At 44.1% G+C, this 24,057-nt stretch overlaps 1 protein-coding gene across 1 annotated transcript in view; it reads right to left on the bottom strand.

The window, feature by feature from the left end:
* EGFLAM (EGF like, fibronectin type III and laminin G domains) overlaps positions 1-10,304 on the bottom strand; it is a 181,293-nt gene extending 170,989 nt beyond the window's left edge. Inside the window, exon 1 of the mRNA XM_045079488.1 lies at positions 9,963-10,304. Within this exon, the coding sequence (XP_044935423.1) occupies positions 9,963-10,059 (97 nt within the window). The 5' untranslated portion in view covers positions 10,060-10,304. The remainder of the gene's footprint in view (positions 1-9,962) is intronic.
* Positions 10,305-24,057: the final 13,753 nt, after the last annotated feature.

Raw genomic sequence — 24,057 nt, 5'->3', positions numbered from 1 at the left:
CAAGTTGAAAGGATGTGTGTTATGTGTGTAGGTTGTGACCAAAGCCCATCAATTACTTTAAAATAACTATCAGCAGAATGCTTTTTTTTTTCCAAATGAATGTCATACTTGTTTAATTACACTAATTAGGAACTCCTAGAATATCGAAGAGATGTTTAAGAAACCAACAGAAAGCCTTGAGACTAGAAAGATAAACCCTGAAATACGTCACGACGAAGGTCTAGAAAACATCATTTGCCACTAAGGAAAATGGCTAAACAGGGGAGGAATGGAAAATTTCAAGGCCCTGCTGAGTCCTGTAGACTGTCCCTAAAACCCAAAAGGGTCTTCTATAGGAGACATCTGGAGGGATTCTGGAGCACCTTCCAGCTAGCACGACTGCTTCTCAATTGCGAACAGCCCCTCAGTTATCATGTACTTTGCAGGCCCACTAACCAACCAGGAGAATGACTGAAGGCAGTACCAGTTCTTTGTACATTGTGTCCCATGACATGCATGGAGCCTCTGTGAGAGTGGCAGATCTCATCGGTGAGTTTCCTTCTGACTACAGAGCTAGACTTGAGCATGTTTCAGTGATCACGCTCTTATCCATTAGCTGCAGGAACATCCCTGGATTGATGCGAAGCAACAAGGGCTAGGGACTGGACAACCCAGGTTCATGTCCTGGCTCTACCTCCTTCCTCCTTGCTAAGTCATCTGCTCTTGACTTCCCAGTAGGGCAAGGGTTCCACGATCAAATGAGATCATTTCTATGAAAGTGCTTTGAGATGTGTGGTGGTTCAACCCAAGGTATCAATTTATTTTCGTTGGGATCAGTCCACACTGTCTTTAGCCACAACAAAGCAGGCTGTGGTATCTAAAAACTGATTTTTATATTTTAAGATGCATATCTCACTGAATAAATTATCCTACCACGAATAGTCCTTTTTGTTATGGGATACAAATAGAAGGAGCTTCCAGAAAACTATAGAGAAAATAATTGGAGTTCCAGTTGATGTGCCTTAGGAATTCACTCTATTTAATCAACTAGATAGTTCCTTTACTTTTTAAGAGGGATTAATTTTACCTTGTATAAAATGGAGCAAATAAGTAGCAACAAATATCATATATTCATGTAAATATATAAATATTTTTGCATCCTATTGCAAACCAATCTGGGTCAATTTGCTTAGTTTTCAGGATCTTTTGTTAAATTACGATTGCTTCAAACACATAAAGATAAATGGCAACTACCTGCCTTTCAACCAGGTTGTACACTAAAATGAATGCAAATTCTAGGCCAAATTCTGCCACATACACAAATATATCTTGGTAAGAAGTCACAAAAATTCTCATAAACTTACTCTTTTTAACATCCCCTGTCTGTCGGTTTAGGAACTCCAAAGCACTCCATGAGAAACTACCCACCACATCTGGTCACCTTCTTCCTGGGTACATGGCCAAACTACATTTCCCAGCCTCCTTACAGTTAGGTTGGGCCCGTGGGACCATATTACAGCCTGGCGCATAAAAATCTGTCACACAAGCTTTCTTTCTCTTTACTTTCAGTGACACCTTGGAAGCTCACTTCAAAGATGATGGTATTACAAGATAGAGGTTACAAAGACCTCATGACTTAGGTTTTCAAGTCATTGCTTGAAGGAGAGCAAGCCAGGAGAGCTGCCCAACAAGAAACATTCACTTTGGGCTTGGAGTAAGTGAAAAATGCATTTTGTGTTAAGTCACTGAGATTTGGAGTTGTTTGTTACAGCAGCAAGCACCTTGCTGAGGCAGATACATCAATATCCTAGCGGCACAATCAGCAAATCAGTTAGGGGGAGCAGGCAAATGAGTCCACTATTAAGTGAGTGGAATACATGACTGAATGGGGCTTTAGCCTAACTGCAGAGCAGCTTGACTCTTGAGTTTACTGGTGCTTATTCTCTGTCTATGCAAAAACAGAAAGACTATATACTCTTTCTAGCTATTCATATGTTTCACCAATGAAAACATTATTTCTAACATCATTTATGCTAATTAACAAGCCATTTGGCCTGGATTTATGCTAACAGTTATTTTCATGTATTTTCCAAGCCACCTCTGAGAGTAGACTCCATAGTAAAGGTCAAGCGGTAACTAGCCCTGGAGCATGGATTTCTGGCTAGCTCAGAGATAAAGCTCGAAATATTTGACCACTGACATGGCACAGTCACTGAGAGATTAAAATAGATGTAAACTCTTATGCCAGAATGGTACCTTCTACGCTGGATTACTTTGAGAGTTAATTAAGTACCCCTACGGATACAGATTAAAGTAATTCACACAGTGACTGTTTATACTGAAGTATTTTAAAAATAAATTACAAGCAATATAACAGGCATCTAATTCACAGCCATCATCCATTTTATTTATTTCTCTGCTCACTCTAAGAATTACGAGCAAAGGATCATGGGACCTATTCCTAAGTGTAAAATTAGATCGATAAAATTAGCCATCTGTCCAAGGAAGGCTCTAAACTCAGGTTGTATTTAAGTATTATGTTTCCAATTGCCCAGATGTTAGAGAAAAGTGCCTGCTGATACAACTCCTTTTGCACAATGTAAACCATTAACTGGCTAATATAAACTTATTACACCAAGAAAAATAAATAGCATTAACATTACATTAAATCTGATTCCAGATCCTGGGTGCCCTGTCAGCAAACACAAGTGTTAAGATTTAAATTGCTTAGGATTTGCAGAGTCAGATGAAGAAAGAATCTTCAAGTGTCTTTAGGGGAGTGAGGAGGAAGGGACTGGAAATGAGATGAAAGCTTCAGGATGAATATTCTTGGTCGGTGTGGTTGGTTAAGATAATAGTAATTACTATGATTATTGTTGAATGATCGATCGTATCCTAACTTTGTGGAGTGCATCAGCTCTTTCAAAGCACTGCTCCGTTTTATTTCCTTTGAAATAGGAAATAGGTTTTATTTCCTTTGAAAATAAACTGGTGGGGATATCTGGGATAAATGGGGGGTTTCACGGCCCAGAATCATTCATAGGAAAGAAAGAGCCAGTGGAGCCTGGCCTCTGACATTCCATGTCACTGGGAGTGGCTCTTGAATTACTCCAATCTACTGATCAATCAAACCCCAAGCCTTTCTTAGCTCTCAAGCTTCACGGAGATTTCCACTGACGCCCAGTCATGCATCCGTCTGGCTAATTCTCTTTCAGGAACAGCTGCTCCCCTTTCACCACCAGACCCTGCAAAACCTCCCCGAGATAATTACCAGGTCAACATCACCCACCACCCTGGGGGTTACTGTTTCTCCAAGGAATCCACTCAGGCAAGACCACAAACCTGGCGGCCCTATTTTCCAAACCAAAAACTAAGGCATGTGGTCAACCAGAGAGTCTTTCTAATTTGTCAATTAATTTATCGGAAAAATTTTAGGACTCAGTACAAATTAAATCACATGCAATCAATCATACATTCATATGTATGGAAAAGGAACATGAAATCCTAAGTGCCTGTGTTTCTTGTCATGCCCGGAACATAGTCTTTCAGTCACGAGTATTGACTCAGTTGCTTTCCTTTGCCCGGATTAAACAATCCGAGTCCTTTAAATACTGCCTTCCAGTCTCAGGCTCCTGTGCCTTTTAAATGCCTCAGTACATGTCTTGACCAACCTAACCCTTCTAGCAACCCTTAAGTGACAGGATCTTTCCAATTTTAAAGATGAGGGTACGGAGACCACAGAACTAACACAACTTGCCTTACACCATCAAGTCACTAGTAAATAACAGTGTCAGGACTTGAACCAAAACTGTCAAATATTAAAGTCTGTGCTCCTACCCAAGAAGAAACCAGACTTGGAGGCTGAAAGCACAGGTGCAGTGGCGGCGGGTGGGTGGAGTGGGTCTGAGGGAAATGAGGGCAGGGGTGGGGGGGGACGGGTTACACACAGTTGCAAGGGGCTGCTTGTTAGTGCTATGGCAGCCTTTCCCTCCTTTGTATGGCCATCTCCCAATGAACAGGTTGCGGAAAGCGGGGGGCAGGCGCAGCGAAGAGAAACATTCGCTCAGAGGAGATGTCGTTCAGCTGCCTTCCAAAAACCACAGCCCCAAATCCAACCTTCAGAAGACCTGTGGAGTTTAAGTTACAACACAGACCCCGAGCAATGAGTTGTCACTGCAAATCCCACATGGTGTGGACAAAGGAAGGAAAAGGAGACTGTGCGTGTGTCTGGGGAGTGTCTGGGGAGAAGGTCAGGAGGCAAGGGAGGCTGACAGGAGCCCAAACTCTGCTTTGTCAGGTCTCAATGTGCGGACTGCAAACCATCTCATCAAGTCACCAGACGTTCTTGTTAAAAAGGCAGGCACTTGAGATGCACGCCAAGAATTCTCATTCACAAATGGATAAAGAAGATGTGGTGTATATATACACAATGGAATACTATGCAGCCATCAAAAGAAATGAAATCTTGCCATTTGCGATGACATGGATGGAACTAGAGGGTATTATGCTGAGCGAAATAAGTCAATCAGAGAAAGACAACTATCATATGACCTCTCTGATATGAGGAAGTTGAGAGGCAACATGAGGGGTAGGGAAGGAAAAAATGAAACAAGATGGGATCAGGAGGGAGACAAACCATAAGAGACTCTTAATCTCACAAAACAAACTGAGCGTTGCTGGGGGGAGGCGGGTAGGGAGAGGGTGGTGGGGTTATGGACCCTGGGGAATGTATGGGCTATTGGTGAGTGCTGTGAAGTGTGTAAACCTGGCAACTCACAGACCTATATCCCTGGGGCTAATAATATATATAATATACATAAATATAATAATATGATATATACACACAGAATTCTCATCCATGTGCAAGTTCAGGAACTACTTGCCTGGGTCAGAGGCCTGAGATCGGCTGAGGCTAGACCTGCTCTGAGCCAGCTCTGAAAGGTTCGTCCTCTGCTTTCACCTGCGCGCCTGCCCCTGCCTCCCCACGCCCAAGCCCATGAGATTCGATTCCTGGGAGTAAGAGGTAAACATCTTCCAGCTCATTTAAGGAGGCTGAAGCCACACAATGGCACCTTTCTTCAAAATGGGAGTGGACTCAAGGACAGGTTTGGGGGTTTCTGCTACAAGCGGCCCTTTAGGCTCTGTCGTACCTCTTTACCTTTTCCCTTCTTCGATCCCTGAACCAGCAGGTACACTTCTAATATCTGTCACTTGACAGGCTGTGGCCAAAGTCAGTGGCAGGGATCCTGACCAGCTCAAAAGATTTTCTGTTGCAATCATAACATCCCATCATCCCTCGAGTCAATGGCGAGCAACCAGTCCTGAGGGCCGAACAGGTGAGGTGGGAGACACAGGCTATCCCCGGGGCCACTCTGTGGAAGCTCCCCCGGCAGCCTCCAACGCCTGAGGCCCTGTCTTCCGGAAACCCAGCTCTGCGGCACTGGACCACTTCTGAGCTAGACAGATGGCCAACTACTCCCAAAAGAATTGCAAGGTTATTAAAGCCCTGGGCTCAGGGTAAGAAACACGAAGCAAAAACCAAAAACACCACTCAGTTCCTTTCTGGCCAAGTCACTCTTCCATGAGAGAATTCCGAGAAACCAGTACTGCCTCGCGTTATGACATTTACTCTTGACCTTGACCTCTTTGTCCCTTTACCTCACAGGGAATCCAAGGGGAGAGAGAGAGAGGGGAGGGGGGTTTCTTATAGGGATTAGATGTGGTGTGGAAACAAAGAGGAGGGTAGGAGGGCTGGCGACATGGAGGAGTGGAGGAAATATTTCCGCTACGTTGCTTGGACTGCATGGATGTCTGTAGTTAGGTGCTGGGGAGATATATGGCCTTCAAGGGCGGAAATATGTGTGGCCTTTAGGAGCTCCAGCATTCCCCAAGAAGCAAGACAATCTGGATCGCATTGTAGAGAAGGACTTTGGTTTGGAAAGGGAGAAGGAGGGACATACAGAAGAGATGAGCACCACCCCCCTACCCCCCAGCCCCCCACCAAATGCGTGCTTTGGGAAGGGGACTTGCATGAGAGCTTTAAGTGAGGACATAAGCAGGCCCTCGTGACAGCGGTTGTTCAGGCTGGCGCGCAGGAAACAGAACAGGGAGGCCTCTGACTCAGGAGCCAATAAGCCTCACTCGAGCAGCAGCAGAAACCACCTAGAGGCTCCTGGATTCACCCTCAACAGCGGGCAAGATACATTGCCCACCAGCTAACTCTGCTCTTCGAGACTCTTGTTTTTTCTTTCTGGGTTTCTCCGGATCTTCCCTGTCGTCCAGTTTTACAGGTAAGGAAATGCTGAGGGAGTCGGAAAGGAAACGATAAGAGCTGTGCATCTCCCTGAAGACGGTCTTCTAAGGAAGACCTTCAATTCTCAGCCCTGACCTGGCCTTGTCTCACTGCTCCTGGGGCCTCAGGCAAACTGCAAAGACAAGAGGAAAGGCGGGGCCCTTGTGGCCCAGTCTCTGGGCCAGAGAGGGAATTAACACCCTGAGTTACCAATCTGCCTGTGGGAGAGGTGTGTGGCTAGCTGTGTGTCTGGATTTCCCTTTCACATCTTCCTGCTCTGCATCAGAAACACCAGTCCTCCCTGTGCTTCCTGGGGACACTCTGGATAAGGAAGAAGTACCCACTCAGGAGGGCCTGGGTACTAGTTCCAGTTCAGCTTCTGATGTTAAGTTGGACAAGTCCCTTAATCACCCTTAGCCCAGTTGACAAATGAAGCCTTTTCACTTCCTTCCAGGTCTCTGATTCTAATCTGTGATCTGAAAAGGAGTGAAGGTTATGCGAAGTTTCCATGCCAGGGAGATGATGGTGTCCTCTACCCTACCTAGGGTCAGAAGCCCCTTTTTCTACCTCCAGGTCCTTGGATAGATCCTTGGCCCTCACAAGATTTAGCACCAGGAGTTGAATAAGAGAAAGGAAGTGGTTCATCGATGTGGTGATGTGGTTATACCCCCTGATTCTTGCAGCTGAGGTCAGTGGACAAAGGCTTCGAGAATTGCATGTCCGTATCATTCACACGGTTACCCTGGAAGGCCTGGGCATGATCCCATGTACAAATGTTTAACAGCACGTAGGAGGCCCCACACCCACAGCAGCAGGGATAACACGCTCCACCTGGCTCTGTCCCATGGGAGCTCCCCTGTTTAGCCAGGAGGGAGACGCCCTCCAGGACCAGTCTGCAGACCTCCACTACCAGGACCGCTAAGGACTCCCTTCCCGGTCCCGACTAGTACAGCCCGAATCCTATTCCACCACTTACTCGTTGTGTGACCTTGGAGGAGATCTTTAATCTCTCTGAGCCACAACTTCATCTTCAGTTCAACAGAGCTAATAACAGTGCCCATCTCACAGAGCAGCTGGGTTGATCAAGTATCAGTATGTGCCAAGTTGTTAGAGCAGTGTAGCAAGCACTTAATTAGAGTTCGTTATTATTATTTCATTTGACTTAAGTTAAGAGCTGTCATTTCTTGTTAGTCTCGGCAAATGCAGAGGTTTCTTTATTAATGCCCAATGGCAGAAGATGAGCTATCTTGGGGCGGAGGGAAAGGTTGCCTATGTTGGACTCAGATTGAACTCATCATTGAAGCTGCTACTTGCTTTTTTCCCACCAGAGCTAGGTGGGGATGAAGAATTTTCGGGTTGATTTTGAATCCAAGAATTCCCCGTCTTTCAGGAGCATTAGAAGACAGGGTAATCCAAAGAAAACAGGACTATTCAGCATGCCTACATGGTGGCCGGGCTCCCTTCAAAGTAATATTCACAGACCAATTTCTGTTGAGGAAACAGAGTACAAAGAAATTCCTATATGGATCCTAGCAGGATTTTGTGGTGTCTGGGGAAGATTATAAATTAGCTGGTTGCTGTTCACATCAGAGCCAAGCAGGGCACTTTCAGGTTTTAATCTGGACCGATTTTCCGGATCAAAAACTAGTCTTTCCAAGGGATGTAAATGAGCCCAGGAGGAAATTTTCCCCTGAAGTTTATAAAGTAGCTGTCATTTTAATATGAGCAGCTTTCCAACCTGAAAGCCAGTGTCTGGAGAAAAGTAGAAAATAATGAAAAGCTCTTCTAGGCTGAACCTAGTCCAAACACCCCTTCTACCTCAAATTTGGTGTATTTAATATGCCAACATATTTAAAAAGATAGAGTTTCTACTATCAAAACCTATTCAAGCTTCAAATAAAACCAAAGAGGCCAAGATGCATATGCATAGCATGAGTATCAGAATGAGAGCCTGGATAAACCAGGTAGAAAACATTTTTAGGAGAGTAGCTAAAAAAAATAAAATAAAATAAAAATAAAAAATAATAAAAAATAAAATAAAATAATAAAAAAAATAAAAAAGGAAAAAGGGTGAACCATATGAGCAGTTCTGTATACACTAGGCTTTTGTGAAATGCTTTTTAAAAAATTCTGCTTAAATGGCTTGAAATCTATCCTTAAAAGAATATTACATACACTGCTTAAGCCTAAGAACTATAGATAGATAGATATAACTAGGCATCGCTCAAAAACTGTGACTAGGTGGTTTTATGGGAATAACCCCTCCGAATACAATGATGATGATATGCTTATCTTAAGGAGAAAAGTTAGAAAGAAGCCCTTCACTGAAATCCTTGAAGATGTGTGTATGCGTGCATGTGAGAAACAATTTAATAGAATATCGCCTGGGACTGCTGCTATCATCTCCAAAATGAATTGAACAGTGGCTCTAGAATAGCTGGTAATTTAAGTGTGTTGCAGATTATGATAATGACTAAATTTCAAGGCAGGTAGCGATAGACACAGCTTGAAGAGTGAGGGGTCCCCCAAAGCTGAAAGGCAACAAGTTGTATTTCCAAATGAAGAAATCCTTGAGCAGTGAAAATATTTCAGCAGCCATATGGGAACCTGCCAACATTATTTTCTTCACCCTCTGATAAATTTCCCTGGTTTGTCTCTTTCTTATAGAATCGTTATTTGTGAAGATAAACTGCACTTTCTGCAGAGTTTTGCAGACTGCATTCAAATAAAGTTATATTGCTTTCCATTGTACATAAGATGTAATTAATCCCATAAGACAACCTCGCTTACAAAGTAAACTAAAAACCAAAAACCAAAAAGCAAAAAACAAAATCCCAGAAAAACACAGATTTTTCAGCATTCAAAATACAGCCTCAGCAAAGTAGAATAAAAATCGTTATTCAGGCAACAACGTTTAGAACTTTATTGTTTAGAACGCTGTAACCTGAATAATCTCACAACACAGACAACTCAAAGCAGACAAAAATACACCAAGAACTTTTACCAGTGTAACTAGAGGAAATGCAGGTTAATTCTTTGTAATAGCCTACAACACCATACACCTTCTAACTGACCTCGCAAAGACAGACAGGAGTTCAAAACTCTAAAATTAACCCACCAGGCACTTCTTTTTAAGAAAACGGCCCAGAGCAGAAACCATCCTTAGCAGAGGCCACTTCCTACACACTGCCAGGGCAGAACCAGAGATGGGCACAGGGAACTCCAGGCAAATCTTCAGACACTTAACAGGAAATGGCTAGGCTCTGGACAATATGAATTCAATAAAGATGTTCAGAGACACAGGAGGAGCTGTTTGACTTCTCTTGCACAGTTGCAATCCTCTGTAATTGAGACAGCATGATCGCTGTCCCTGCTCTCAGCTCTGTGCTCAAACACACAGCCCTCCACCTCTACTGTGTCTGGAAAATAGATTATTCTTTTAACAAACAAACATCCCTGGAACCGCCTGAGCTGGGGCGGCGGGGTGGGGGGGGGTGGTTGCGGGGGACGGGGTGGAGCGGGGCTGAGGGCGAGGTCGAGTCTTTCCCCACCTTTGGGCAGAGATGAACCCAGTTAAACTGCCGCGGGTCTGTGGGGTAGAGGGGCGGTGCGTTGCCCGCTCTGCGTCCAGGCAGGGACCGCTACCCGGGCGCTCCGGGCGTGGTGCCCCCCGGCGCTCCGAGCGCGTTACCTGGTTTTCGGAGAGCTGTTCTGAGCGACACTGCATTGGGTCCGAGGCTGGAAGCCAGAAGCAAGAGCTGGAGCAAGAAGCCTAGGATTAAATCCATTTCACCGCGGGCGCCTGCAAAGTTTCACCAAGTCCCGGACGCACCAGGAAAGGGCGTCTCCTGGGGGACGTGGGGGATCCGGCCCCCGCCGATCCCAGCCGGAGTGAGGAGGTGGAGGGCTGAGGGAGCTGGTCCAGCAACCACGGAGGAGTGGGAGAAGGCAGGGCTGCTGCCGGGAGGTCGGCGTGCGGGAGTGAAGTCCTCTTGGAGCCGCAGGGCTTTTCCGAGGCGGGGGGGGGGCGGGGGCGGCGAAGGAAGCCGACGGGGAGGGACCGGCTGGCGGTGGGAGGGAGGGAAGCTCGACCCGCCCGGGGATGGAATTACAATCGAGTGGAAGTGAGGGGGCAGGCTCCGAGACCATTTACTCTTCGCCCACTCCTGGGGCCGACAGCCCGCCCATCACCTTTCCACGACCCCCGGCTCAGCCCTTCCCTGCCAGTGACCTAGATTGGGGCGCTAGGAGGGGACGACTTCAACCAGGAGAGTCGCAGGGCGTGAGTTAGGGGACAGTGAGTCCAGGACCCTCTGCAGTCCTGAGCCTGAAATCTGGCGCCGCTTCCCGTCCCCCGGCGGTACCCTCTTCCCCTCCTCCAGCCGCGCCCCTGTAGGTCACTACCACCCAGCTTGGGGACTTTTCCCAACACCTCCTAAGGTTGCTCGGGTCTGTCCAGCGCACTGTGGGGGAGGGAGGGTGTCTGCGGTTTGCAAGTGGGGGAGGATAAGAGGAAGAGGGGGCGGGACTGGCCGAGTCTAGGGCGCTAAGAAGATAAATGGGATTTAAGGCGCGCAGATGGAGAGCGGAGGCCCCGCCACTCGGTTGGAAACGCGGGGTGGAGATTAGGGCCCAACGCGGGGGAGCGGGGTCCCCTCCCTGCAGAGAAAGGCAAGTTGAGACCCTCCAGGGGAAGCGAGGAAAGTCCAGGTTAAACCTGGCGTCGGGGAGAGGACAGGAGCTCAAGCCCCCTGGCGGACGGAGAAGACCAGACTGGGACCTGGGCCCCTGCGCCCGCCAGCTGAGCTGGGGTTGGGGGCCGGGGTGAGGTCCTGACCACTGATTCCAGGACCTGGATTCCCGGGTCAGCTCCTTTCTCTCCTGGATTTATGCCCTAAGACTCAGTAAAACACGCCTTTTGTCGGGTTTCCTGGTGGCGCGGTGAGAAGGGAGACCCCAGGACTCGAGTCCAGTTACACACTAGGGTGCTGATCTTCAAGTCAACGAGAAGAGAAAGCAGATACAATAAATAAACCAAGAGAGCATAAACCTGAAAGAAAACACAGGCTTGGCCAATTCCTGGGGAAAGATCAAAGGCCCTAGGAAGTGCCCCGCAGAGGGAGCCAGCGCTTGCTGGCTGGGAGAACCTCACTGCAAGGTGTCCTGGCCCTTCATGGTTAACCTAGGCTTGGGAAAGCAGGAGGGAGCAAGGTTGACCAATATCTCTCCGCACCACCCCCCCAAATTTCTCCTCCTCCTTTTAGGAATGAATTTTGCCCTAGCTCGAAGTTTTGTAATGAGCCCAATCTTGTTTGTTTGTTAGCAAAGCCTGAGAATATGTCCCTTACCTGCTGGCATCCCAGGTGTGCAACTGCCCATTAATAAATTCAAGTCCACTCCCAACTCGAGGATTTACAAGTCTTAGCTGTGACGCCAGACCTTGTTTTTTTACATGAAGTTAGAGTAAAAAAGTTGAACAGACAGTGGACCTCACTTCCAAGGTGATAACAAGGCCATGTTTGGATACCAGGCAATGTGACTGCTCTCAGGACTCCTAGTCTCAGATGTCACAGAATCATAGACCCTTGGGACTGTCAAGACGCCCAGAAATCTGCCTTCAGCATCCTTGGCAGGTCGTTCACCTGGGTTTGACCTCCACCTCTGACAGAGAGTGCCTACCTCACCATGGCCTGAAGGATGTTGGATAGCTCTTTTTATGAGACAGTGATTTTTTTTTTTAAGATTTTATTTATTTATTTGACAGAGACCACAAGTAGGCAGAGAGGCAGGCAGAGAGAGAGAGGAGGAAGCAGGCTCCCCGCTGAGCAGAGAGCCCGATAGTGATTTTTTTTTAATGGTTTATTTATTTGAGAGAGGGAGCACGAGCAGGGGGAGGAGCAGAGGGAGAGGGAGGGAGAATCCCAAACAGACTCCCTGCAGAGCACAGAGCCTGAGGGGGGGGCTCAAACTCAGGACCCTGAAACCACGACTTAAGCCAAACCCAAGAGTCCACCACTGAAATATGCCACCCAGGCACCCTATGAGAAAGTGACTTTTTGTATCAGACCTAAGGTAGTACCCAGAACCAACCAAGTGTTACCATGATGATACCTTCCATGTGGGTTCTGCTTTTTTCCACTTAAAAATAATTCTCCCTGAGGTAAAAATCTAAAGCAATAATAACCACTATTCTGGCTAGCATTCATATTAACACCTACTATAGACCAGACCCTCTCTGAAGGGCTTTAGCATCCCAGTAGCAATCATACCAGGTATATATTGTTATTAGTATTATTCCCATTTGACAGATAAGGAAACTAAAACATGAAAAAGTTAAGTAACTTTCTCAAAAACCATGCAGCTCCCAAGAGACAGAGTTCGACCAAATCCAGGTGGTCTGGTTCCAGAGTCCAAGCTTTTAAGGAGACAGAGGGAAACCAGACACAGAAGTAGACCAAGTGGTCCAAGTGGACCAGGAATCCTGGGATCTTGGTGTTTAATCTTGGGCTCTGTGTATCCTCGTAAAAAGAAGGGACTAGATGACCCATTGGTAACTTCCAGGTTCTGCTTTGTCTTTATAATCTGATGAAAAGCACCATCCAATCCAAGCCAGTTCTGCTATGAACGTGCCTTCTGTGCAACTTGAACAAACTGTTCATTGCAAATTTTGCAAGCCCGAGTATGATCCTTCTTGCATACCTTTGACTTCTGCCCATACCACCTCTTCAGCCCTGGCCCTGGGCCTCCCTTTGATCTTTTGCCGATGGCCATAGGTGATTTGGAAAGCCGGCTTGGTTTCTTCAGAGTCCCCTCTTATTTCTTCCTTGCAGGATTACCTTCAATTGTGTCATTATATTTTACTTCAGGGTGCCTCCAAATGCTCTGGATCCTCAGGCCACTGAGATAAGGCCTTACTTCCTGAGATCTGCTTGCTATAAATCTAGAGCATACTTAGGGCATACTGATCTTATTTCCTTCTGTTGAGAGTCAAATCACAGCCCCCAAGTTTCCCTCTCCTACCAGTCTGACAACCAGTTTATTGCACTTACAAATCTGACTAAAGATAAATGGACACTTGCTTTTCACTTCCTTCCAGACTTCTGGGAGGAGGGGAACTAGAGAGGGCAAAACGGCTTTGAATGTTTCATTTTAAAAAATCTGTCCAAATTCACAGGAGGTCTAAACTCAATTAATAAGGTCACCGGTAGAAGGGTGATCTGCCTGCTTTGTTCAATATCGTGGGAAAAGAGTCTGACCTTTGCCTCGTGGAATGGATTTGGAGGGTATTTAGATGAAAGTAAAGGCAGAGTTACCAATGACAGAATGTTGAAGAAGTCACTCCATGAGAGTGTGGAAGAACCAGCAGCCAAGAATTACCCTTAGGTTTAATTTTTTTTCTTTAGAGAGGTTATACGTACATATAAAATTTGAAGTGTGCACCAGGCAGAGGGTATAGGGAGACATAAGTGTCACCCTACCCCTCCCAGAAGCAACTGCTATTATCAGTTTCTTGTATATCCTTCCAGAGATATTCTATGTATGAACATACAAGCAAACACATACACATATACTTAACACAAACAGGAGCATCTTGTACATGCTTTTTAATCTGAAAATCTGCCCAAATCAGCAAGTAGAGATCTGCCTCCCCTTCACTGACTGCTGAATAATATTCCGTTGTGTGATGTACAATTTATTTGTTCTTTGTTGTTTCTTATTTTATCATTATAGACACTCTGGCAGGGCATGACCTTGAATAACAGTTTGTACCTGTTATAATAGACTGCAGGTTACATTTCTAGACTAGCCATCGCTCAGCAGAAGAGTAAGTGCCTTTTTCATTTTGATGATTTGGCCAATTTTGGCCTAGGAGAGGGTACAAATTTACATTCCCTCAAGCAACATAGAAGCATGACTAATTCCGCAAAATCTCATCAGCTCAGTAGCTGATCAAAGTAGAACCAGATATTATTTCCATGTATGTTACATGTTTCTGTCATCATTCAACATACAAAGAAAGGTACACCAATAACAAGCATACCAATGATTAATTATAGCCAAGTCGGCTTACCTGCATAACTAGCCCCCAGCTCAAGAACGAGAATCCTTCCAGCACTTCCAGGAGTCCTTCCTTGGGTTTCCTCTCAAGATGCACAAGTTCCAGAAGAAGGATGAGAAGAGTTCAGACCTCCCACTTAAATACACAAATAAAAATGACAATAACTGAATGACAATAATGAAAAAGAGATCAGTGGACAATGTAAGCATTCTTCACCCCACTATGAAACAAGCTTTAATTGAGGTTTGATCCCACTCTGTGTAAGGCTCTGTCCTGAGAACAGAAAGACTACAGGAAAGAAAATAATGTCTTCTGCACTCAAAAAGACAGTTCAGAGAAGAGAATTGCACAGCCTACTTTTCCACAAAGCAGGACAAAAGAGGCACTAGGTAAGAGTGTTAACAGCATGCTGTTGGTATGTCAAGAGAGAAAGAGCCTGTATTACAAATGATAACCTATGTCCCAATATACTATAATATATAGCCATCAATCTCATGAATGTTTAAATCATACTTCTATACAGAACAGGGTTCTACCAGGGACACAACTGGAGTTAGCAAGAGTAAATTACCTGGTAGTCACCAATCTGTCCTTCCTTCTGCATACCTTCTTAGAAACATAAATTTAAAATGGCTGGTGAATTATGGTTAAGGTAGGCAACCTGATTCTCCAGGCTTTTATTTTAATGTAAACTTTTCAACAAAGTATAAAAATGCATAGATCCTACCTACACGAATAATCCAATGGATCATCATAAAATGAACACACCTATGGAATAAGTCCCCAGATCATGAACTAGAACAATTCCTGACCCTGAAATCTCTTATAATCCTCCTACTAGTTATAACCTACCCCACAATGAAATAGGAAACCGTTTTCCTAATTTCTAAGACCTAGATTAGTTTTGCCTGTTTTTCAACTTTATATAAATGGATTCCAGTAATTTAATCCAATGACGTACTAATTTATAGCCAGCCCCTTTTACCCAACATTATGTTTGAGATTTTCATCCAAGTTGTGTGTTTTTTCTTTTTCATTGGCACATGGTGCCCCATTATATGCATATTTGCAATTTGCTTACACACTACTGCTCATGAACACTTGGTTTGTTTTCTGGTTTGGAGTTACAACCAAAAATATTTCTGTAGTTGTTCTTGTACTTGTCTTTGGTAAACCTAAGTACGCATTTCCATTATGCATAATTCCCAGGTTATATGGTAAGGCCAGGTTTGGGTTTGGAAGATACTGTCAAGCAATTTGTCAAGGTGGCTATACGAGTTTACACTCCCCCAGGCAGTACATGAGAGTTCCAGTCATTCCACCATCTCACCAGCACGTGGTGTTTTGGTGTCTTTTTCATTTTAGTCATTTTGGTGAGTGTGTAATAATATCACATTGCAGTTTAAATTTGTGTCTGACTCTTGATCTTTGTTCAGGTCTCGATCTCAGGGTCATGAGTTCAAGTCCCACACTGAACTCCACACTGGACATGGAGCCTACAAGGAAGGCAGGCAGGCAGGCAGGCAGGCAGGAAGGAAGGAAGGAATCCTAGTTTGGTAGTGTCTATCCATGTATTTTGCCCACTTTTCTATTGATTTTTCAACCTATTTCTTATTGATTTGTAGAAGTTCTGTATATAGTCTGGATATAAGTCATAGGATTTTGTTGGTGGTGGTGGATGTTTATATTGAAAATATTTTTCCCTCTCTGGCTTGTCTTTTAGCTCTCTTAATAATGATTTTGAATGGATAAAAGTCCTAGTTTTAGTACAATTGATCAATTTTTTTGATTAGTGGCTAGCATTTTTAATGTCCTGCTTAAGAAATCTTTATATACCTCAAGGTCACGAAGATATTAGTCCATGTTTTCTTCTGAAAGTGTTACTGCTTACCTTCCATAGTTAGATCTGCAATGGATTTTTGTGTATGGTGTAGGGTAGTCCTTAAGTCTGTTTGACTGGATGCTCCCTCCTGATTTAGATGTGGGCAGGTGCATCTCTGTAGGGAGAAAGGGCTTCCAGAGAATGGCTTTGGGAGGGTATCTTTTCCTCTGCAAGCATCAGCCAAGCTGATATTCAGGGCTAACACTGTGACTACACTTCCCACCAGGTATACCTGAGTAGATAGCTACCTTGCATTATATGTTCTGGAGCATAAACAAAGCCCACTTGTTCCAAAATATCTCACCTAAGGTCTCTCAGTTTCCTTGAAATTTCTACCATCTGAAATACTCCCATGAGTTAGGAGTATAACTTGTTAACGATTATATCCATTCTATTCCAAAAAGCTGGAGAGAGATGTAAGAGAGATGCTTTAAGAACATTTATCCAGGTGGTTCTCTTAACATGGACATATTCTCCCTGAAAAGGAGAAACGGCTCATTAATACTATGCCTGTGAACAAAAAGGTAAGGATTCATTTATTAGCTAATTGAGCAGTCACCTATGATATAAGTTCCAGGGTCCTCAATCGGTAGAGTGTGTGAGTTTGAGAGTGACTTGGGAAAGGGAAATTGGTGGTGGGTGAGGTTCTGAATGTGGGTTATGGATTGCTGGTAATACCACAACTCTTGAAGCCATAAACAAACCTTTCACTAGAGGAGAGATGGGTAAAACACAATAGGGAACACAATGGAGCAGTGTTTAGCCACCTAAAAGGGATGGACTTAGAGCTTCATGTGCTAAAATGGCCAAAGTGGACCAAGCAAGCTGCAGAATGGAGCGCGGGTATTCACAGAGCAGTGGGAAGGGGATCCGGGGGTCTAGCACGGATGGAGGGGGTATTAGCAATGTGTTATATATTTACTGGTTGTATTTTCAAATTATAAAGATCTCCTTATCTGGGTTAAAAAGGAAGTATTAATGCCTTCTAAAGAAGATAGGCTCAGTCCAGGTGGAGCAACAGCTTGAATGAAGGGGACTGAGAAGACAAGAGAAGAAATATAGGTCTCACCCATCTTGGGAGAGGGAGGGAAGAGTTTGAGACAGGCACTCCTCCCAAAGGGGAGGAGGGCAGGGAAGGCAGATCTCACACATCATGGGGTTCTGTCTGGTGTGCCAGATTTCACGTGCAAGAAAACAAACAAACAAACAAACAAATTACCGTCTTCTGGAAATGCAGGGAGAGCCTGTAGCACATTGAAGTTTGTGGTTCCCCACACAACACGACAAAACCCAGGGGCCCCACAGTGGCTCACAGTGGCCCACTGCACACTGGGAGGCATCTCTTCAGAGCACTGGCACGCCACTTCAAAATGCAGAGCTTATACGGGAACAACACAACATCCAGAACATCTCGGTGGACTGGAGGTCAGGACACCTGTGCCCCAGGCCTGGCCCTGTCACCAATTGTCAGAAGGGCTTTGGTGACTCGAAAGACCTTTTAAGACCTGATTTTTCTTCTCTGTCATCCAGGGGTGCTGAGTAAGATGAGGTCTCAGCTTGTCCTAGCGATCACAGCTATCAGCTTCCACTGAAAAGCCTCTTGACTTTTCCCAAGATGGACAGATGCCACTACTTAAAACCAAAAAGGAGTCTTGTAAAAGGCTTGTCCTCCGAAAACAAAAAACAAAAAACTTTGAAGTTGGAAAGCAACAGTCTTTTGCCCCCAAAAAGGAAAAGAAACAAAAAGAACACAAAACAAAATAGAATATTTAACACACATGCATACACACATAGACACACACATGCACATACACACAGAGGTGGCAGGACAAAAGCAATCCCTTGCTTCAGAAAAGGCTGTAGGAAGCAGACTCAAAGTTTCCAAGCAGGCCACATGCAGGGTGTCCAGACAGAGGAAATGGGGAAGTGTGAGAAAGGAGCGGCAGGGAAGACCAGGCCTGGGAGGTGTGGGCGTAGGAAGCAGAGGAATGCTGGCTCAGTTTCTGGGTTAGTTAGTGACACTGAAAATAAATGCAAATTTTTTGATGCCAAGAGAAAACCTGTGGAAAGAAGCAAAAGGCCAATCTCTCCATCTGAGTTTGATTATATTTTTATTTGTGCATTTCTTAAGAGAGGAAGTGAGGAGGAGGAGGGGATGGGAGGATTGGAAGGTATGGTCTGATCCGTGTCACCAAGCAGAAGGTGTCAAGGAGGTGAAAAATAAGTGAGTGAGGGGGACATTTGGTTTGTTTCCAGCCCCAGAGAAGTAGTGGAGGGGGGAGGTGGTTTGACAGGAAAAGGTTTAAGCGAGAGAAGAAGTTGTGTGGCTTGTCAAGATGGCCATGCTGTGGGACAAAGGAGGAATAGGACAGCTTCAAAGGCTGGTCGTAAAAGCAGGAGGGGGTGGCTTAGATTCAAGACAACATGAAGTTAACTGACAACATGAAGCAAGATCAACACTGAAGTACGAGAGAGAAGTTAACCTCAGGTTCCTCCCCTCTGCAATGGGATGTCACACCTACTGGGAAGGCTTTGCCCATCAGATGGGATGCCCCAGTGTACCGTGCATACCATGCACTTGGCACTCACTGAATGTTGGCTTTATTTTATTTCATAACTCACTTTTTTAAAAAAGATTTATTTATTTATTTATTTGACAAAGATCACAAGTAGGCAGAGAGGCAGGCAGAGAGAGAGGGGGAAGCAGGCTTCCCACGGAGCAGAGAGCCCGATGTGGGGCTCAATCCCAGGACCCTGGGATCATGACCCGAGCTGAAGGCAGAAGCTTAAAACCACTGAGCCACCTAGGCACCCCTCATAACTCATTTTTATCACAGAAACAAGCTAAGTGCTCTCCAGAGTTAAATTCAGAAGTACTAGTAGATGATTGCTAGCATAGCAGTGGAATCTCGGGGCCAAAGATGAAGCTCTAGATACTTTCAATATGAACTAGAAATAATGGAAAATCAAGGTTTGTATTTTGAGACAGTGAAAGACGTCTCCCAAAATACTGTGACATTTTCAATAAGGATCCTCCCAGGAAGGAATAATTGCTGAGCCATCAAAATAAATGAAGATACACACAGGATAGACCTATAACTGGTAGGATGCCAGGTTGCTGTAGCTGCTCTTGAAAATTCCTAGCCTATTCATATTTTCCTTCAGCTTTCATGCCTCTTAATTGATCCAGTATGCATGTTTTTCATGTTCCCTATTTCCTTCTTTATTACTCATTACATGTCCCTGGATGAGTCACATGGCTTCCCTGACATTAGTTTTCTGGGCTGAACTGAATAGAACTCAAGGTCCTTCTCAGCTCGGACAATCCTGCATCCATGTTTGGGCATGGTGGCCCCAGGCACGTCCTTTTCAGTCATCTCTGGACTCTAACAACTTATCCTGGGAAATGCTACCATGGCTCTGGTATCAGAGCCAAAAGAATAGACCAAAGTGGTTGTGGAGATGTTGACTTGCTTGTAGTCAGTGAACTAGTGAACTTCATCTCTCTCTGGGGATGGCTTTAATCACCCTTTGTTCCCAAGCTCTATCATAATCATGGGTTTAATTGGCAAAAAAAGCAACAACATGCTATTCAAGCTCTCAACTTTGAACGGAGTGAAAAGCAGTCACAGCAATATAAAGACTTTATTTTGAATGCATAAGAAAGTATAAGTGCAATTTACATGTGCCCCCTTACGTCCTCACCATGCAGGGGTATGCCTGGGCTTTCCCAAACAGTAGAGAACTATATGGAAGGAAGTTAGGACAAAGAAAAAAACCCAGAAGTCAAGAAAACAAACTGAGAGTGGAGAAAGGAACAGAAGTGGAAGATACAGTGACAGAAGGAACATCTCTCTTATATTCCAAAAAGTCCACAGAATTGTAGCTCATGAGTTTGATAGCACAGTTTCAAATTTTAACTAGTTAGCATTTCAATGACAAGTCAAACAGATAAACAAAATTACCAGTTCAAACTGATGGCTATTTACAAGTGTGCCCTTCTATAAGAAATCTGAATTTATGAAAAAGGTTCATTTGGGGGATAACTGGGATTTTTTTCGTGATTTTTATTTTATTTTATTTATTTATTTGACAGAGAGAGAGATCACAAGTAGGCAGAGAGTCAGGCAGAGAGAGAGGGGGGGGAAGCAGGCTCACCGCTGAGCAGAGAGCCTGATGCAGGGCTTGATCTCAGGACCCTGAGATCATGACCCGAGCCGAAGGCAGTGGCTTAATCCACTGAGCCACCCAGGTGCACCTTTTTCGTGATTTTTAAAAAACTTTTAGGAAAGTAGTTGCTACTTTCCTAATCAAATGTTTTGATTGAGAGTAGAATAGATACTTAAGCAAAAGTATTAGCTTTCATTTCATTTTATATGTATTCAAAGATAAAGATAAAACATTATTGAAATGAAAGTGTAAGCCAGTGAAAAAAGTGGAATATATGTATATCAAATTGATATTTCATTAAATTTTTTAAAATGCAAATATTAAATTATTGGGAAAAAAATTACACTTAGGGGAAAAAAATCATTCTTAAAATTGTTCTCCATCTTCCTGATCCAGGTTTTCTTAGGAAGCCAAACCACATGTTCTATAACAGAGAACAGAAATATTCTAAAACTCTCATTACCTTTCTGAGGCACTGAAACATAGCCCTCTTTTCCTATAGTACTTGCTTAGCCTAAAGAGACTTTAATCCTAAAATATCTCTAAGATTACTGGGATACTAAAGAACTGAGAATCTACTTTTAAATCCCTAAGGATCTAAAACTCTGTCAAATGTGTCAAATTCACGATTAATCAATGCTCTAGTAAGTTTATCAGATTTGAAAGCTGGGTGAGTAGGAAATGTTGGGGAGGAGAAGGTATTAGTATTGATAGTATTTTATCCTCGAACATCCAAATTAATTAAGCTATTATTTAGTTTGTAAAACAAGGAAGTATAAAGGAGAGTTTGCAAGCTGTAAATTTTTAAATTATATTTTAATATGTGAACGATACTCATTAGAATCTTAAATAGTAGAGCTTCCAAATTTATTATTAAGGGTTTGTTTCATGTTATATTTCCTTTCTTTTTTAAAGATTTTATTTCTTTGACAGAGAGAGAGAGAGCACAAGTAGGCAGAGCAGCAGGCAGAGGGAGAGGGAGAAGCAGGCTCCCCACTCAGCAGGGAGCCTGATGTGGGGCTCGATCTCAGAACCCTGGGATCATGACCTGAGCCCAGGGCAGCTGCCCAACCAACTGAGCCACCGACCCCCTATGTTTTGTGTTATATTTTAATTCATGGTAAATATACGACTGTAGGTAGTAAGTTGATTTTCCTTTTAAAGTAACACTTTTTCAGGGTCCCGGGTGGCTCAGTCAGTTGCGCGTCCCACTCTGGATTTCAGCTCATGTTATGACGGCAGGGTCATAAAATCAAGCCCTGTGTCAGGCTCTATGCTAAACACAGCCTCTGCTTGGGAGTCTCTCTCTCCCTCTGCTCCTCCTCCTGCTCGAGCATGCTCTCTTTCTTTAAAATAAATAAATAAATCTTTAAAAATAAATAAAACAAAATAACACTTTTTCCCTTCTCCCCAAATTTTTGACTTGATCACACAGTTAACCTGTTCAGAATTACTGTTAACATGATTTATATGTCCCCCAAACAATGATTAGTCTAATGCAGAAGTATCTAAATAAAACTAGATCATTTAAAGCCTACTAAAATGTCAAAAAAACATTTTTCCTTAAATCTTACGAACAACAACAACAAAAAAGCAGATTTCAGTTTCTTGAATAGTTGTGTCACCAACAAAAGTCTGTATTACTCAAGAGGACCCCAGAGAGATGAAAAACAACCAGCCGCTTTTAGGCCAGCAAGATTATGATGTTAGCAAAATTTCTCTCAGACCTGTCAGGTCAGGGCTAAGCGGGGAACTAGCGCTCATCTGACGGAGCTCACCTGACGGAGCTCACCAGCCTCGCAGCTATAGAGCTTCTTCACTTCGGCACCCCAAAGACCGCGAATGCAGAAGCAAGAAAAGGGGTGGGAAACCGGAAGTGGGCTCCCTGCAGGAGAACTTCCGGTTCCTGCCCAGACACTTCCTGCCCCCGGTAGTTCAGCTGAGAACTGGTTACCAGCAGGCGTGAAGCCTGCCCCTCTGCGACCCGGCTTCAGGTCGTTTGCTTTTCTCGTTCCAAACTTTTGGCTCCTCCTACCCAGAGTACTGCTACATGATTTGTCATGCCCACTAGTGTATGATATTAAAGAGTCTGCAATAAATTATTTGTGCCCATTTAAAAAAGAACCCTATTCCCAAGCAAAGTGCAAATGAGAGGTAACAGTTTTGCCTTTCTGGGGGGATATTTGCATTTTCACAGAATATCAAAGCAAGAAATGAAGTAAATAGTCTAAGATGCAAACAGGTGGCTCTCCATCTGGGGTTCATAACTTGGATGCACATCAGAATCTCATCGGGGGATTTCACAAAATATCAGTGCCTGAGCTCCATCTCCACGGATTCTGATTTCATTGGTCAAGGGTGAAGCCTCAGCATTGGGATTTTTGGAAGCTCCCCGAGGGATTTCAGTGCACAATGTTGGGATCTCTTGATCTAGAGTAAGTAGAGTGAGAGAGTTCAGCCCCGAAACTGGAAGGTGAAGGCTGCTGAGCATTTGGGGGTAGTCAGGAGGAAGAGGCTGCCGCCAGGACTGCTCTATCAGATGGGAGGCTGGTCTGGAGCCCCACTTCTCAAACTTTAATGTGTACACTCCTCTGCTGGGGTCTTGTCAAAGTGAAGATTATGATTCAGTAGTTCTGGGTGGCTCCCCAAATTCTGCACTTCTAACAGGCTCCCAGATGACGCCCGTGCTGCTTGCTGATCCAGAGGCCACATCTGAGTGGCAAGAATCTTGATGACCTTGAAGATCCCTTCTGATCCTAAGATTCTAAGATTCTCTGAATTGAGAGCAACAGGATCGGAGGAGGAGATATTTTCCCGGAGAGGGATTCTGAAGGCTTGAACCACAGAGTATTCTATTTGCCTAGCCCTGAAATGTTGATAAACAAGTCTGCCAGTAGCATAACTCCCTCCGTGTACACTTGGAGGAGTCAGGTTGCTATGGGAAGCAAATGTCCTAAGGAGACACTTCAGAGGTCTGAAGCCAAGGAGCCTATTCAAACACATGCCCAAGTGGACGTGGTGTAAGCTTAGAAATCAGGCATAATAAGAGTAAGGTATAAAAAGGTGAGAACAAGAATTGGACATATGACATTTAAGTATATCAGACTATTTCAAGCACTTTATACTTTACATTTTTAAAATTATAAACCACATTTGTACAAAAGAACTAAAGATAAATGTAGTAAATGAATATACAGAAAATCATACTAGCTTTAAGTGAATTGATATATTAGGTTGGGATGATCTATTCCTTAAGGCAATTTTAAATATCAAAAACATGGGGGAGTAGCTGGGTGGCTTAGTAGGTTCAGTGTCTGCCTTTGGCTCAGATCATGGTCCTAGGGTCCTAGGATGGAGCCCCAAGCTGGGCTCCCTTCTCCCTCTGCCCGCCACTCCCTCTGCTTATGCTCTTTCTCTCTGTGCCAAATAAATAAATAAAATCTAAAATAAAATAAAAAAAGTATTGTTTTAATTCTAAAGCAATTTTAGAGTGTTTCAGGGACCCAATAAAATGTTTCTCCTTTTGAGGTTCTTTGTTATCATATAGTCCGTCTAAAAGGAGGATCACCTTCTGGATCATTGGTTTACCAAAGTGATTCTTATCTGTGCTGACGTCATGACCATGCACCATCATCAGATGAAGATGAGGATAGAAACTGTAACTGGAGAAGAAAC

The sequence above is a fragment of the Mustela putorius genome, unplaced genomic scaffold, assembly GCF_011764305.1.
Source record: "Mustela putorius furo isolate JIRA1106 unplaced genomic scaffold, ASM1176430v1.1 tig00000407_pilon_pilon_pilon, whole genome shotgun sequence".
Lineage (NCBI taxonomy): Eukaryota > Metazoa > Chordata > Mammalia > Carnivora > Mustelidae > Mustela > Mustela putorius.
This window is presented reverse-complemented; position numbering and strand designations above follow the sequence as displayed.